The sequence below is a fragment of the Aureococcus anophagefferens genome (genome assembly GCF_000186865.1).
Source record: "Aureococcus anophagefferens unplaced genomic scaffold AURANscaffold_6, whole genome shotgun sequence".
NCBI classification, from domain to species: domain Eukaryota; class Pelagophyceae; order Pelagomonadales; family Pelagomonadaceae; genus Aureococcus; species Aureococcus anophagefferens.
The window spans coordinates 2,137,681-2,153,914 of NW_008705566.1; the positions used below are offsets into that span (position 1 = coordinate 2,137,681).

At 74.4% G+C, this 16,234-nt stretch overlaps 1 protein-coding gene across 1 annotated transcript; it reads left to right on the plus strand.

Moving 5' to 3' along the window:
* Positions 1 to 807: 807 nt before the first annotated feature.
* Positions 808 to 16,147, plus strand: AURANDRAFT_71372 (hypothetical protein; the record flags this gene model as incomplete). The annotated part of the gene is made up of 5 exons (XM_009037381.1): positions 808 to 1,680; positions 1,897 to 5,771; positions 6,544 to 6,829; positions 9,060 to 9,749; positions 11,843 to 16,147. The coding sequence occupies 5 exons, from the start codon at positions 808 to 810 to the stop codon at positions 16,145 to 16,147; spliced, it is 10,029 nt and encodes a 3,342-aa protein (XP_009035629.1).
* Between the last annotated feature and the right edge of the window lie 87 nt (positions 16,148 to 16,234).

A 16,234-nucleotide genomic window follows, 5' to 3' on the forward strand; every position in this document is an offset into this window, starting at 1 on the left:
CCCGCCGCCGACGGGGCCTTCCTGGACGACGGACTCGTAGTAGGTCCAGAAGCGGTCCAGGGGGTAGTCCTTCGACGACGAGTCGGCGTAGCAGGTGTAATACCACGGGAAGTCGACGGTGCCGTTCGCCGCCGTCGCGTTCGTCGCCGTCGTCTCCTCGAGCCGTCGCGACTTGAACCCCGCGCAGGTGATCGACGAATCCCAGTGGCCCGTGACGCAGGTGCCCGAGATTCCCATCATGCTCCCGCCTCCGGGCAGCCTCGCCGCGTCCGCGGCCGCCGCGACCGTCGTCGAGTAGAGGCCGGCGCAATCGTCGACGTACGCGACCCCGGCGGTCCCCAGCAGCTCCAAAACGGCCGCGTGCGCGCCGTCGCCGTCCTCGTGGGAGAGGATGAGGAGGATGAGATCCTCGACGTCGACGTGCGCGTTCGCCCACGCGACGGCCTCGTCGAGCGCGTCGGACATGGCGTACTCGATGTCGATGTCGCCGTGGTGCATCTGGAGCACGCCGTCCTTGAGGCTCGGCCGCCAGTCGAGGGCGCGCGCACCGCATCCAAAGAGCGACGCCACGCCGCCGTCCTGCTGGGTTTTGGCCCATTCGTCGACGATGCCCGTGCTGAGGTAGGTCGTCGCGGCGTCGTGGGCATGAACCATGGGCCAGGAGCCGAGGAGCGTCGTGTTCGGATTCTTCAGCGCGTCGGCGGCGGCGAGGAGCGCCAGAACAACACGTGCCGCGTCCATCGTGGCTGCCCTCAGCTTCAACTTGCAGTGCAAGCCACCGATCATTGAACCCTGCCATCCACTGCGATGTCCAAGCTCGTCGCGCTCGCGCGCTGGACGCAGCGCGACCTCATCAAGCTCGCGAAAGCAGAAAACCAGCCACAGCTGTTGACCATCCCTTACAGCCATTACTGCGAGCTGGCCGCATGGTCGCTGGACCGCGCAGCCAAGCCCTACCGCGAGCACGGCTACGCTCCCGGAGAGCACGTCTTACCGTCGCTGGCGCTGCGCGTCGCCGGCGCGGAAAGGCATCTCTCGTCGACGTCGCGCGTCGACGCCATGCCGCGCACCGCGGCGGAGGTCGGCGAGCCGCGGCCGCGGCCTCGCTCGAACGCGACGGCCGTGCCCGCGCTCGTCATGCCCGACGGCGCCGTGCTCGCGGACAGCTGGGCCATCGCGGAGGCCGTCCAGGGCCCCGTCGACCCGGCGCTGAAGGCCCTCCTCGACGAGGACCTCGGCCCGCTGTCGCGGCAGTGGATCTACGAAAAACTATTTCGCGAGGCGAACGCGAATGTCTGGGACGACCTCGCCGGCGTCGGACGGGGCCCACTCTTCGGCGCTGCCTGGAGCGTGATGTCGCCGCGTTTGACGGAGTCCATGCGGCGCCTCTTCCGCACGCGATGCGACGAAGCGATGAAGGTCTGCGACGACCGCCTCGCGGAGACCCTCGACCGCGCCAACGGCTTCCTCGAAAAGTCCGGCGGCGAGTTTCTTGGGGGCGATGCACCATCCATTTCAGATGTGGCCATGGCGACGCTGGCGGCTCCCCTGGTCTTGCCCGCGAAGTTCGCCCGCGGCAAATACGCGTCGCCGTTCGAACAGCTGCTAGCCCAGGACGCCGAGATGCAGGCGCAGGTCGAGGCCTACCGCGCCACGCCCGTCGGCGCCCACGCCCTGAAAGTCTACGAGCACCGGTAGGCGCGTCATTTTTTTTTACGCTAGCACATCTGTATGGCGCGCGGACGAGGTCCGAGGGGCGGTCTGCGAGGCCTTGCGAGTCGCCGGGCATTGCCGGGCACGCAGAACCGCCGCGTGGAAGTGCGAGACCCCCGCGTCGACGCCATGCTCAAGATGTTAGGCCTCAAATCGGGGTCCCCGAAGACCCCGACCACCAAGCCGCCCGCGCCGGGCCCGCCGACCGAGGGAGAAAAGGTCGAGGCGCCCCCCGCCGCCAAATCGAAAAATCCGGCGGTCCGCACGTCGCTCGGCATCGAGGGCCTCGACGACGAGAGCGCCCCCCCGCTTTTGACGCCGCTCGACGCGGCGCTCCCCCCGCTCGACGGCGAGCGGCTCCCGAGGGACGCGAAGCCCTCCGGCGCCGCGGGCGCCGTCGGGTCCGGGTCGCGGTCGCGGTCCGGGTCCGAGCTCGACGGCGAGCTCCCCCCGCTCGACGGCGAGCGCATCCCCACGGCCGCCAAGCCCCCGGGCGCCGTCGGGTCCATCGGCGCGACGTCCGTGCCCGGCGTCGTCGGCGCGGCGTCCGTCGCCGGCGTCGTCGGCGCGGACCACAAGCGCGACATCGGCTACCACGCGTTCTTCGGCACGGGCGACCCGAACCTGTCCGTGAAGCGCCCCTTCCTCAACGAGCCGTCGCCCGAGTCCGTCGCGTCGACGCCGCCGCTCTGGGCGCGGAAGGCGGCGGAGGACGCGCCGGAGCCGCCGACGCTGCGGTCGCTCGAGGCCGAGGTGCTCGCCGTCGTCGACGGCGCCGACGCCGGCGCGGTCCTCTGCGCGAACCTGCCCAAGCTCTACTACGCGCTCCACGGCGCGCCGCTGAACTGCGCGACGTACGGCGAGGACCGGCTCTCGGACCTCCTCGGCAAACTGCCGAACGTCTACGTCCGCGCGGAGGCGCGGGGCCGCGGGGGCACGGTGTCGCGCCGGGGCACGGGCGCCGAGGACGGCGACGTCCCCGACGCCGCGGCGCTCGAGGCCCAGGCCGCGGGGCGCTTAGCGTACCGCGCCGCGGGGGTCCACGCGAGGGTCCGCGACTGGTCGCCGAACCGGCTCCGCGAGGCCTCGGGCGCCACGGAATCTTCCGCGGCCGAGGCGCTCTACCAGGCCGTCGCGGCGCCCGGCGACCGCGTCAAGCGCACGGGGCTGCTGCTCGCGCACGCGCGGACCGCGCCCGTGACCGCGGAACCGGAAAAGCTCCGCGCGCTCGCGGCGGAGATCCTCGCGCTGGTCGACGAGGCCCCGGGGGGCAAGGTGCTCTCGGCGAACCTGCCGCGCGCCTACTTCCTCAAGTACCGCAAGCCCCTCGACATGAAGGGCTACGGCGCGCTGAAGATGTCGCGGCTTTTGACCGCGCTCGAGCCCTACGGCCTCGAGTCGTGCGGCGGCGCGACCGCGGGCGTCGGCCGGGCGGGCTCGGGCGTCGCCGACGACGGGCCCGTCGCGGACACCATCGCGCCGCCGCCGGAGGACCTGGCGAGCCTCCGGGCCGAGCTCGAGAGCATGCGCGGCGCGGGCGACGCCGAGGAGCTCGGCCGCACGGTCTTCGTCCGGGGCCTGCCCTGGACCGCGGAGGAGGCCGAGGTGCGGTCCTGGATGGCGCGAAACGGGCCCGTCGCGTCCCTCGTGCTGCCCCTGAACCGCGGCGACGGCCGGCCGTCCGGCACGGCCTTTGTGGTCTTCGAGGCGCCCGCGGGCGCCGAGAAGGCCTGCGCCGCCCTGGGCCTCACCCTCGGCGGCGGCGAGTTCTTCCCGGGCACGAAGCGCCGGGTCACGGCCGTCATGGCGGACCGGCCGTGCCCGACGCGGCGGCGGGAGTCCGGAGGGATCCGCGACGAGGACGGGCGCCGCGTCCATGACACCGGCGGGACCGTCAAGCCGGCCGTCGCGAAGCCGCCGAAGCAGGGCAAGACCATCGACCCCGCGGGCTGCGACGCGTCGCCGGCGGAGCTCGCGCGGCTCGCGGCCCAGATACTCGCGCTCTGCGACGCGGCGCGATCGGGCCGCGTGCTGCTCGGGAACCTCCCGGGCGACTACAAGAAGGCCTACGGCGCCCCGATGCCGAGCCACGGCGTCAAGGCGAAGACGCTCATGGCGCTGCTGCCCGGCGTCGCCGTGGGCGGCTACGACCCGTCGCACGTGGACCCCGACAACCGCTGGGCGCGCGCGCACGTGAGCCGCGACGACGGCGCGGGCGCCGCGGCGCCGCCGCCGCCGCCCGCGCGGCGGCCCGCGCCGACGGCGGGCGACGCCGAGACGCTGGGCCGCACGGTCTTCTGCCAGGGCCTGCCCTGGACCGCGGAGGAGGCCGACGTGCGGTCCTGGATGGCGGGCTGCGGGCCCATCGCGTCGCTCGTCATGCCGCTGAACAAGCACGACGGCCGGCCGTCCGGCGTGGCCTTCGTCGTCTTCGAGGCGCTGGCGGGCGCCGAGGCGGCCTGCGACACGCTGCACGGCGAGTTTTTCCCGGGCAGCGAGCGCTGGGTCAAGGTCGCCAAGTCGGAGCGGCCGTGCCCGCCGGCGCGGCGGGAGCGCGCGTCCTCCAACGCGAGCCGCGACGACGGCGCGGGCGCCGCGGCGGCGGCGCCGCCGTCCGCGCGGCAGCCCGCGCCGACAGCGGCCGACGCCGAGGAGCTAGGCCGCACGGTCTTCGTCCAGGGCCTGCCCTGGGCCGCGGAGGAGGCGGAGGTGCGGTCGTGGATCGCGCGCGCCGGGCCCATCGAGTTTCTCGCGATGCCGCGGGATCGCACGGGCCGGCCGTCCGGCTACGCCTTCGTCGTCTTCAGGAAGCTGGCGGGCGCCGAGGCGGCCTGCGACACGCTGCACAAGGAGTGCTTCCCGGGCAGCGAGCGCTGGGTCAAGGTCGCAAAGTCCGACCGGCCGTGCCCGGAGTACGGCAAGCGGAAGGGCCCGTCCAAGTGGACCCCGACCCCGTGCACGGCGTCGCCGGCGGAGCTCCGGGCCCTCGCCGACCAGGTGCTCGCGCTCTGCGACGCGGCCAAGACGGGCGCGGTCCACCTCTCGAACCTCCCGGCCGCCTACGAGAAGGCCTACGGCTCGAAGATGCCGCAGCACAAGTTACGGATGAAGCCCCTGCTGGACCTGCTGCCCGGCGTCGCGCTGGGCGGCTACGAGCCCGACCACGAGAACCCCTGGGCCGGCGCGTGCGTGCTCCGCGCGCCCGCGGCGGACGCGGCCGCGGCGCCCGCGGCCGCCGCCGCGCCCGCCGCCGCCGCGTCGCCCAAGGCCAAGCGCGGGTCCACGAAGAAGGACGCCGAGGCGGTCTGCACGGCGACGCCGGCGGAGCTCCAGCAGCTCGCCGACGAGGTGCTGGCCCTCTGCGACGCGGCGCCGAACGGCCGCGTGCAGCAGAGCTCGCTCGGCGCCGAGTACCGCAAGGCGTACCCCGGGAAGGACTTCCCCTCGTACGGCCTCCGCATGAAGCACCTCCTGGCCGAGCTGCCCGGCCTCGACAGCCTCTTCGTGCCCGGCGTCACCAAGGGCGGCAACGCCTGGCTGAGCCGCGCGGGCGGCGCGCTCGAGCGCGACACCTTGCTCGAGCGCGGCGCGGCCGCCTTCGACGAGACGCAGGTCGGCGTCGAGGCGTTCAAGGCCAAGCGCGCCGCGAAGCAGCGCGCCAAGGAGCGGGCGCCGAGGAGCGGGCGCGAGACGGCGGCCCGGATCCAGGCGCGGACCATGCGCATCCGCAACCTCACGCCGAGCGGCCAGCCCCGGGGCTTCGGCACGGCCGGCGCGGACGTCGCGCTCGAGCGGAATCTGTGGGCCTTCTTCGCGCGCGTGAAGCGCGACACGATGGTCGAGCGCATCCACGCCATGGCGGCCTCCGGCACGGGCTACGTCGCCTTCACGGACGCGGCGAGCATGGCGCGCGTCACCGGCGAGCTCCAGCGGTCGAAGATCCAGATCCTCCGCGACTGCGACGACGTCGCCTACGAGGGCGCCCCGGACCTCCCGCCGGCGATGCTCGCGGACATCCAGGCCAACAACGCCATGCTGGATGCCATGTGGCGCCCCGGGTTCGGCCAGTCCTAGTGGCCGCGCGTTTGATCGGACGCGCGACCGTGTGCGCACGGTCGCGCGGGCGATTCCCCCGCCACCTCGGCGCGACCATGATGGCATGGTCGCGTCGCAGATCAAACTTCCCCCTCCCTTCCCCCCTCTCGGCGCGACCATGATGGCATGGTCGCGTCGCAGATCACAATTCCCCCTCCCTTCCCCCCTCTCGGCGCGACCATGATGCGCATGGTCGCGCGGACGATCCGAAGCCCCCCCCCCCTCCCGATGTGCATCGCACGAGCCCAGCGCGCCGCTGCTCGACCCCGGACCTCCCCCCCTCTGGACAGATCCCAACAGTAACGGCCGCCTACTACCCACGAACGCATGTTAGGCCGCCGGCGGCGGCGCGGCGCGGTCGATGACGACCGCGTCGGCGTCGACGGGCGCGTTGCGCGCGCGCATGTTGTCGCGGAGCCGCGCCGCGAGGACGCGCTGGTCGTCGTGGGAGGGGTTGGGCTTGGGCGAGGCGAAGGCGAGGAGGTTGAGGTCGTCGCGGCCCGCGCGGAAGGCGACGAGGTCCCAGCAGCGCGCGGCCTGGGCCGCCGTGTCGAAGCCGCCGAGCGAGAAGCGGTCGCCGAGGAGCGAGAAGGCCGCGTTGTAGCGCGGCGTGTCCGCGTACCACTTGCAGGTGACGCCGCGGAAGCGCCGGTGGTCGCCGTCGCCCGCGTCGTCGGGCGCCGCGGCGCCGCCGGGCCCGCGGAGCGCGAGGTCCGCGACGGCGCGCGCGTCGAGGTCGACGGCGCGCGTCGCGCCGCCCGGCGCGTCGAAGCGCACGGTCCAGGCGCGCACGACGGCGCCCGTGTCCTCGTCGCGGCGCGGCGGCGCGCGGCCGACGACGGCGCCGGCGAGCGTGCCGACGCCGTCGAAGTGCCTGGCGACGAGGACGCCCGCGTGGACGAGGAACCGGCGCGCCGCGGGCGCCGCGGGCGGCGACGCCGGCGGCGAGAGCGCGGGCGGCGGCGCCGCCGACGTCGCCGGCGCGGGCGCGGGCGCCGCGGGCGACGGCGGCGCGGCGCCGGTGCGCCGCGCCTCGCGCGCGCGCTCGCTGTGCGCGCGCTGGCGGCACGCCGCCGAGGCCCACTTGCGGCGGTGGCCGCCGCTCCGGCCCGCGTTGTCGATCGTCTGGCCGCAGCCGCAGAGGCAGACGGACAGGTCCGGGGCGGGCTCCGCGTCCGACGACGAGTCGCGCCGGAGCGGCTCCGGCGACCGCGCGAGCGCGTCGAACGCGCGCCGCGCGCCCTCGGCCGAGTTCGGCGGCAGCGCCAAAAAGGCGTCGCCGAGGTCCGCGGACCGCGCGGCGCGCTCGCGGCAGGACCGCGTCGCCCACTTGCGCCGGTGCGACGCCGCGCGGCCCCGGTTGTCGACGCGCTCGCCGCAGCCGCAGGGGCAGTCGAAGACGAGGGGCGCGCGCGGGTCGTAGCGGCTCAACCCGATGACCCGCTTCGCCTCCTCCGTGGCGTCCGCGAGGCGCGCCGCCGGCGCCGCGCCCGGCGGCGGCGGCGTCGCGGGCGCCGGCGGCGCGGCCGCGCGGGCCCGGCGCTCCGCCTCCGCGCGCGCCGCCGCGCGCCGCGTCGCCGCGAGCGACGACTCGAGCGACGCGCGCCGGTCCGCGTCGCCGGGGATCGTCGCGAAGACCCTGGGGTCGTCGAGGTCGACGAGCCCGGCGGCCGACGGCGCCTTTTGGTCCGCGGCGGCCGCGGCGGCCGCGGCCGACCCGCCGAGGCGCCACCGGCCGCCCGCGCCGCCGACGCCCAGCAGCTCCTCGTGGCGCGCGGCCTCGTCGCGGCGCCCCTTGAGCCGCGCCTTCCAGGCGCCGTAGCCGCCCGACGGCTTGAAGTCGCCGTAGTAGAGGTCGAGCACGTCGCCGACGGACGCGCGCGCGAACGCGTTGACCTCGCCCCGCAGGCCCCCGCGCGGCGTCTTCCGGAGCCGGCGCAGCGCCGCGCCGCAGTCGCGGTCGCAGTCCAGGAGCGCCTCGCCGAACTTGGCCGCGTCCTCGGGCGAGAAGCCGCCGCGGTCCGGCCGCGCGAGGCGGCCTTCGGGGGGCGGGAGCGGCACCGGCGGCGCCGGCGGGCCGCCGCCGCCGAGCTCGCGCGCGGTTTGACCGAGGAACGCCGCCGCGGCGAGGAACGCGTCGACGCCCGACGCGAGGGCCGGGTCGGCCCGGCGCGGCCGCGCCGCGTCGGCGACGCGCGCCGCGAAGAAGTGGCGCGCCTCGGGCGCGTCCGCGAGCGCCGCGAGCGCCGCGGCCGCGTCGTTCGAGCTATCGTGGAGCTGCTCGAGCGCGAGCTCCTCGCCCACGCCGAGCGCCGCCGCGGACGCGACGTAGGCGTCGACGGCCTCGTCGGACAGGTTTCCCCGCGCCCAGGCGACGCCCGGCTGGCGCCGCACGAGGGGCGGCGGCGTCGCCGGCGGCCGCGGCGGCGCGGGCGCCCGGTCCTCGAGCGAGTCCTCGGACGCGCCCCAGCTCGCGGTGCGCCGCTGCGCCGGCCGCGGCGCGCTCCTCGGGCGCTTGGGGCTCCGCGCCGGCGGCTCGCCGGGGCTCCGACCGCGCTTCGGCGCCTCCTCCCCGGGCGGCTCGGCCGCCGCGCGCGCGAGCTCCTCCTCGGCCTCGCGCCGCTCGGCCTCGCGGCGCGCGGCCGCGCGCGCGCGCGGCGCGACGCGCTCCGGCGGCGCCGCCGCGGGGCCCTCGGCGGCCGGCGCCGGCGGCGCCTCGGGCTCGGGCTCGGGCTCCGCCTCCCAGGCCGCGAGCCAGGCCGCGAAGCCGTCGGGGGCCTCCCAGCCGTCCTCGGCGTGCGCGCGCAGCACGCGGCAGAAGATGGCCCCCTGCTTGCTCTTCTTACACAGCTTGCAGCGCGTCAGCACGAAGGGGACCGACGACGGCGCCCGGCGCTTCGACATGGCCGACGGACGGCTCTGCGCACACGACGAGCGTGCGAAGGATTGCTGGGCCCGGGGCAGCCCAAGAAGATTTGGGAGGTAAAAGTTGTTTTATTGAATTACCGTCGTCCTTGGGTGAAGTGAGTGCATTTGGGCAGCCTATGAGGCCGAGTTCTGGGGGTCGGCGGTGCCTTGCTAAGAGGTCATCCCATCGCCAGCAGTTCTCACCGTGACACATGAACGTCGCGCGCGCGGCGTCGACGGTGCTCGGCTGGAGCTACTTCGCCGTATGGAGCGCTTCGTTTTGGCCCCAATTCCTGCTCAACTGGCGACGGAAGAGCGTCGTCGGCATGAGCTTTGACTTCCAGTGCATCAATTTTCTCGGCTACGTCTCCTACAGCGCCTACACGATCTGCCTGCGCTTCGACGGGCCGACGCGCCGCGCGTACCACGAGGCCTTTGGGCGCGCCGCCGACCTCGTCGCGCTGCCCGACGTGTGCTTCGCGCTCCACGGCTGCGCGCTCACGGTCGCGCAGATCGTCCAGTGCTTTTTCTACGAGCGCGGCGACCAGGGGCTGTCGCGGCCCTGCGTCGGCGCCGTCGCGGCGCTCGCGGGCGCGTCGGCCGCCTACGGCGCGGTCGTCGCGTTCCGCGGACGGGACACGGGGCCGGCCAGCTGGCTCGACTTCCTCTACTGGCTCTCCGTGCTCAAGCTCGGCATCACCACGATCAAGTACGTCCCGCAGGTCCTCCTGAACCGGAGGCGCCGGTCGACGACGGGCTGGTCCATCGCGAACGTGCTCATGGACCTGCTCGGCGGCACGCTGTCCGTGGCGCAGGTCGTCCTCGACGGGTCGACGGTTGGCTGGGGCGGCGTCCTGCGGGACCCCGTGAAGTTCGGGCTCGGCCTCCTCAGCTTCGTCTACGACGGCATCTTCATCGTCCAGCACTACGTCCTCTACCGCGAGGCGCCGGCCGCGCCGGACGTCCGCTTCCACGGGGCCGCGGACGCGCTCCTCGAGCGGCCGCGGAGGCCCGGGCCCGACGGCGTCATCCACGTCTAAATTCACAGCCCGGGGAGGAAGCCCGCGGCGGACTTGCGGCGGCCCCCCGTCTTCGACGCGGCCCGGCGGAGCAGGGAGATCTTCTGGGTCATGTCGTCGAAGGAGCGGCGCCGGCGCCGCGTCGTCGCGAAATTGCCGCGGCCCTCGCCCAACGCGCGGAGGCGCCAGGTCGCGACGTGCGCCGCGAGCCGGAGCTTCGTGTAGACGCGGCAGACCTTGGCGAGCACGTGGCGCTCGCGGAGCGCGTAGACGGCCGCGTCGAGGATCGCCGCGCGGACGTCGCGCGGGAGCATGACGAGCCGCGGCGTCGGCAGCGGGAGCTCGCCCGCGGAGACGAGCGTCTTGCGGTTGAACGACTTGGACACGTCGTCGAAGGACTCGGCCTTGCAATGCACGAGGCCCCGCGCGTCCGAGAGGTCGAACTTGCCGTGCGCGTCCAGCGCCGCGGCCTCCGCCGCGCGCGCGTGCGCGCGCTTTCGCTTTTTGAGGTACCGCTCGAGGTGCGCGTCGCGGTAGCCGGCGGAGAAGAGCTTCGGCCGCGCGCCGCCGTGCTTCGGCGGCGCGCCGTCGCCGGCGATGTCCTCGATGCGGCTGCTCAGCGACTGGAGCATGGTCCGGCGCCGGGAGCAGGCCTCCTCGGCCGTGCGGACCCAGTGCTCGTCCCCGGCGTCGGTGAAACTGTCGCGCGAGCCCCGGCCGCTCCGGCGGCCGTCGCCGTCGAGCGCGCGGCTCCGCGCGGGCGGCGACGGGCCCGGGGCCGGCTTCGTCGTCTCCCCGAGGCCGCCGGGCCGCCAGGGCGCGAGCGCCGCGGCGGCCCGGGCCTCGTTCTCCTCGTTCGCGCCCGGGTCCCGCAGGTCCGCGGCGTACTTTGCCAAAGCGCGGTAGTGCGCCGCGACCTCGGCGTCCCAGATCTTCGCGTAGAGGGCCACGCGGGCCCGGTGCCTGGCGAGCTGGCGCCGCCAGACGCGCTGGATCATGTAGCAGACGCGCTGCAGCCGCGCGATGCACCGCCGGAACGGCGGCAGCCTCTTCGCCTCCGCGAGGAAATGGGCCACGCGGTCCGCGCAGCTCCGCCGCGCGGCGCGCTGGACGACGTCCGCGAAGCGCCGCCAGGGCGCGCCCTGGGCCGCCGCGCGCATGCGCCGATGCCGCCGGAGCGCGGGGTTGTCGCGGCGCCACCGCGTCTGGATCCGCGCCGCGGCGCTCGAACGGCCCGCGGACGCCGCGCGCGCGCGGCGTCCCGCGAGGAGCGCCGTCGCGAGCGCCTTGGAGACGGTGCCGACGGCCGCGAGCGTCGCGAGCGTCGCGACGCGCGCCTTCGCCTGCTCCGGGGGCTCGTCGGCGGCCCGGACGTCGTCGACCCCGTGGTGCACGTAGCCCATGACCCAGGGCGTCCGCTTCTTCGACGGCGGGCTCGGCGCTACCTCGTCGCCGCGGAGCGGCGCGAGCAGGATCTGCGACGGCCGCCGGCTCCGCGGCTTCCTGGCGTCGAGCGCCGGCGCGGACGCGGACGCGCGGAGGACGAGCTCCGCGCTGCTCCGCCGCGGCGCGCGCACGCGGCCCACGCGCGGCGCGGCCGCGACGGACGGCGCGTGGAAGGACTGGCTCTTGCCGTCGGCGCCGACCATGCGGCGGCGGCGCGGGTGGCTGTCGAGGGACCGCCGGCCCAGGTGCTGGAGCAGGGCCTCGACGTTCGGATGGGCGGCCTCCGTGGGGGCCGGCGCCATCGTCGCTTTCCGAGGGGCCGGTGCGCCGAGGACGTTGGGCCCAAGCTTTGCTCCGAACGATCACCTCTCTCGGTCGCGTCTCGTGACGAGGGGCAGGTGCGCGAGAACGTTGGGAAGCTCTGCTCTAGATCTGATCAATCACCGGTGTGCGCCGGGCAGCCTTGGTGCAGTTGCAAATGTGATCAATGTGCCGGCAAGGCCGCCACGCGTCCACGGTGGCTCAAACTCGGGACGACGACGTCGACGCGGTACGATCGCGCCAATCGCCTGTTCGACGCGTGATTGTTCCGACGCTCGGCCGGCTGGACGCGCAGCACTGCCTCTGCACGCATCGCGACCCGAGTAGCACCTCTTCTCAAGCCGCATCTATTTGCGCGCCGCACGACGATGCCCGGCGGCTGGGGCGGCTTCGCGCGCGGCTGGACCAAGTCCGACGAGGACGACCCCGACGTCTTCACCTACCCGGACAAGCTGCTCCACGAGCTCTTCTACGAGCAGGCGGCGAAGACGCCCGACAGCGTCGCCGTCGTCGACGGCGACCGGTCCCTCACGTACGCGGAGCTCGCGGACCAGGCGCGGACGCTCGCGACGTTCCTGCGCAAGGAGGGCGTGAAAGAGAACGCCGTCGTGCCCATCTTCATGCCGCGCTGCCTCGAGTTCGCCGTCTCCTACATCGCGGCGCTCAGCGCCGGCGGCGCGTACGCGCCGCTCGAGGTCGGCTATCCCGCCGACATGCTGCGGCGCGTCATCAAGGAGTGCAAGCCCGCGCGCGTCATCACGCTGAGCTCCCACGAGGGCCGCCTGCCGGACGACGCGCCGCGCATCTGCCTCGACGCGGGCTGGCAGAAGCGCTGCGTCGTGACGGCCGCGGAGGCCGCGGCGCTGCCGCCGGTCACCACCCACATGGACTCGCTAGCCTACGTCGTCTACAGCAGCGGCACGACGGGCGCGCCCAAGGGCATCACCTGCCCCCACCGCGGCTCCGTGCTCTCCTACAACCACCGCGCCTGGGCCGCGCCCTACGAGAAGACGGGCGAGCGCGAGGCGTGCAACGTCTTCTTCGTCTGGGAGATGCTCCGGCCGCTGCTCCGCGGCGCGACGCTCGTCGTCATCCCCGACACGGTCATCTACGACCCGAAGCAGCTCGCGGATCTGCTGGAGAAGGAGAAGGTCACGCGCATGCTCTTCACGCCGTCGCTGTTGGAGGCCGTGCTCGACTCGCCCGCGCTCGACGGCGCGGCGCTGAGGCGCGCGCTCGCGTGCTTCCGCGCGGTCGTCCTCTGCGGCGAGGTCGTCACCGCGGAGCTGCGGTCCCGCGTCCTCGCCGTGGCGCCGCCGGGCATGAAGCTGCTGAACCTCTACTCCATCTCCGAGACGCACGACGTGTCGATGCTCGATCTCGCGATCGCGCCGGAGCCCGACGGCAAGTACTGCTCCACGGGGCCCCTGCTCCCGGGCGTCGAGGTGCTCATCATGACCGACGCGAACAACGTCGAGAAGCACGGCAAGGCCCAGGACCGCGCCGAGGGCAAGAAGGAGCTCTCGCCCGTGCCGCTGGGCATGGAGGGCGAGATCTTCGTCGCGGGGCCGACGCTCGCGCGCGAGTACCTGCTGCGGCCGGACCTCAACGCGAAGCGCTTCCCGCCGCGGCCGGCGAACCTGCCCGTGGCGCCCCAGACGCCGGGCCAGGACGTCGGCAACCCGAAGCTCTACGACCGGCTCTACGACACGGGCGACTGGGGCCGGCTCCGGCCCGACGGCACGCTCGAGATCCTCGGCCGCCACGACTCCATGCAGAAGATCCGGGGCTATTCGGTGGAGCTCCGGGCCGTGGAGACGGCGCTGCTCCAGTGCGCGAACGTCACGTCCTGCGTCGTCAAGGCCGTCGGCGCCGAGGGCACGGACAAGCACATCGCGGCCTTCGTCGTCTTCGACGCGCCCGAGGGCCAACGCGACGTCGAGGCGCTCGGCCGCGCGGCGCGCGACGAGCTCAAGGCGGCGCTGCCGCACTACATGGTGCCGTCGTTCGTCGTGCCCATGGAGGAGCTCCCGACGCACCCCATCTCGGGCAAGCTGAACCACGCGGCCTTTCCCAAGACGCTGCCGGGCCTCCTCGACTTCGCGGAGGCGGAGCGCAAGACGCTGGGCCTCGAGTCGGCGCAGAACGCCTTCGCGCTCCACGGCGAGACCGAGGCCTTCGTCGCCGAGCTCTGGGCGGAGGTGCTGGAGCTGCCCATGGCCATGGTCGACCCGGAGGAGTCCTTCTTCGACATGGGCGGCCACAGTCTGCGCGCGACGAAGCTCGTCGCCAGGCTCAACGCGCGCGAGGGCGTCGACGTCAAGGTCGCGGCGCTCTTCGAGCGGCCGACGATCCGGGGGCTCGCCGCGTTCATCGCGGGCGGCGGCAAGGCGACGAAGGCGGCGCCCCTGCCCTTTGCCGCCGTGCAGAAGGAGCTCGACGCCTTCGACGCCAAGGCCCCCGAGGGCTTCGACATCGCGCTCCGCGCGTACTGGCACGGCGTGTCGCTCGCGACGAAGCGCGTCGACAGCCAGCAGAACCTCGCGGCCGCGGACGGCGACGACGCCGCCGCCGCGAAGCGGCCCCTCGAGGGCGAGGCCGTGCTCCTGACGGGCGCGACGGGCTTCCTCGGCGCGCACCTGCTCCGCGAGCTCCTCGCGAACGAGAAGGTGCGCACGGTCTTCTGCTTGGTCCGGGCGTCGGCGTCCGAGACGCCCCTGGAGCGCGTCATCGGCACGCTCGAGAAGTACGGTTTGTGGCGCGAGGCCGCGGGCTGGGCGTCGCGCATCGAGGGCGTCGAGGGCGACCTGTCGCTCGAGCGGCTCGGCCTCGTCACGGACCACTACCTCTACCTCGCCACCGTCGTCGACCGCGTCGTCCACTGCGCGGCCAAGGTGAACCTCGTCTTCCCCTACGACGGCCTCCGCAAGGACAACGTCACCTCTACCATGCGCGTGCTCCACCTCGCGATGGACCACAAGGTCAAGCCCGTGACCTACGTCTCGACGGACGCGGTCTTCCCCATGGCCGGCGGCCCCCACGCGGAGGACGGCGCGGACCTGCTCGAGACGCTGGGCTCGCTCGAGAACGGCTACGCCCAGTCCAAGGCCGTCGCCGAGCTCCTCGTGAGGCACGCGGCGAAGCGCGGCCTCCCGACGGTCGTCGTCCGCCCGGGCAACCTCGGCGGCGCGGACCCGCGCAACGCGCCGGCGCCGGGCGACGACCGCGACCCCAACGAGGCCCGGGCCCTCAGCGTGAGCCGCCAGTCGCGCGTCGACGCCGCGCAGCAGGTCGTCGCGGCGCTTACGGCCGCGCAAAAGGCCGCGAAGCCCAAGACGACGCTCCGCGAGAAGATCCTCCGCGCGGGCTGGAACACGAGCGACTCGAACCTGCTCTACGTCGCGGGCATGGCCTGGCTCGGCATGGCGCCGTCCGTCGACGGCTGGCGCTGCGAGCTCACGCCCGTGGACTTCGCGGCCAAGTCCGTGCTCTGCGCCGCGGGCGACAAGGCGTCGAACGGCAAGGCCTTCAACCTCGTCAACGGCGCGACGCTGCCCATGGGCGCCGTCGTCGACGCCCTGCGGTCCTGCGGCGTCGCCGTCGAAGCCGTGTCCTACGAGGCCTTCCGCAAGGCGCTCGAGCGCGGCGCGGGCCAGGACGGCGACGTCGCGTCTGCGCTCCTCCAGCCCCTCTGGAAGCTCGTCGAGCCCCTGGAGACGCCGGAGGCTTTAGCGGCCAACGACGCCCACGCGTCCTTCGACAACGGCGCGCTCCGGGCGCTCGCTTTGCGCCGCGGCGCGGGCGCGTACCCGCCGCTCGACGTGCCCCTGGTGCGCGAGTACGCGTACCACCTCCTCGAGGCGGGCGTGCTGCCGCCGGCGCAGGCCACGAACGGCCAGACGTTGCGGGGCGAGGTCGCCTTCGTCACGGGCGCGTCGGGCGGCATCGGCGCGGCCATCGCGCGCGCGCTCGGCGCCGCGGGCTGCGACGTGTGCCTCGCCGCGCGCCGCGAGGACCGCGCGGCCGCGCTGGCCAAGGAGATCGCGAGTTTGCACGGGTGCCGCGCGGTCGCCGTGGCCTGCGACGTCACGTCGCGCCGGGCCGTCAAGGACGCGGTGGCCGCGTGCGCGCGCGCGCTCGGCCCTCCGTCGATCCTCGTGAACAACGCGGGCGTCATGCACTACACGCTCATGCGCAACGGCCACGAGGACGAGTGGGAGCAGGCCGTCGACGTCAACTGCAAGGGCGTGCTCAACGGCATCGGCGCCGTGCTGCCGGGCATGCTCGCGCGCGGCAAGGGCCACGTGCTCTCCGTGTCGTCGGACGCGGGCCGCAAGGCCTTCGCGGGCCTCGCGGTCTACTCGGGCACCAAGTTCTTCGTCGAGGCCGTGTCCCAGGGGCTGCGCGCCGAGACGGCGGGCACGGGCGTCAAGGTGACGACGGTGCAGCCGGGCGACACGAAGTCGAACTTGAAGAGCTGCACGACGGACGAGGAGGCGCGCGCGCTCTACGCGCAGCCCTCCGAGGACCGCAACCTCTGGCTCGACCCCAACGACGTCGCGCGCACCGTCGTCTGGGCCCTCTCCCAGCCCCCGCACGTCGCCGTCAACGAGATCCTCGTCGAGCCCCGCGACGCGCCCGCCTAGCGCGCCGCGCGCCGCGTCGGCGCCGCCGCGGACCGGCGGCGCCCCGGCGCGGCGCGGGGCGCGCGGCGGGCGCGAGGCGCGGCGCGA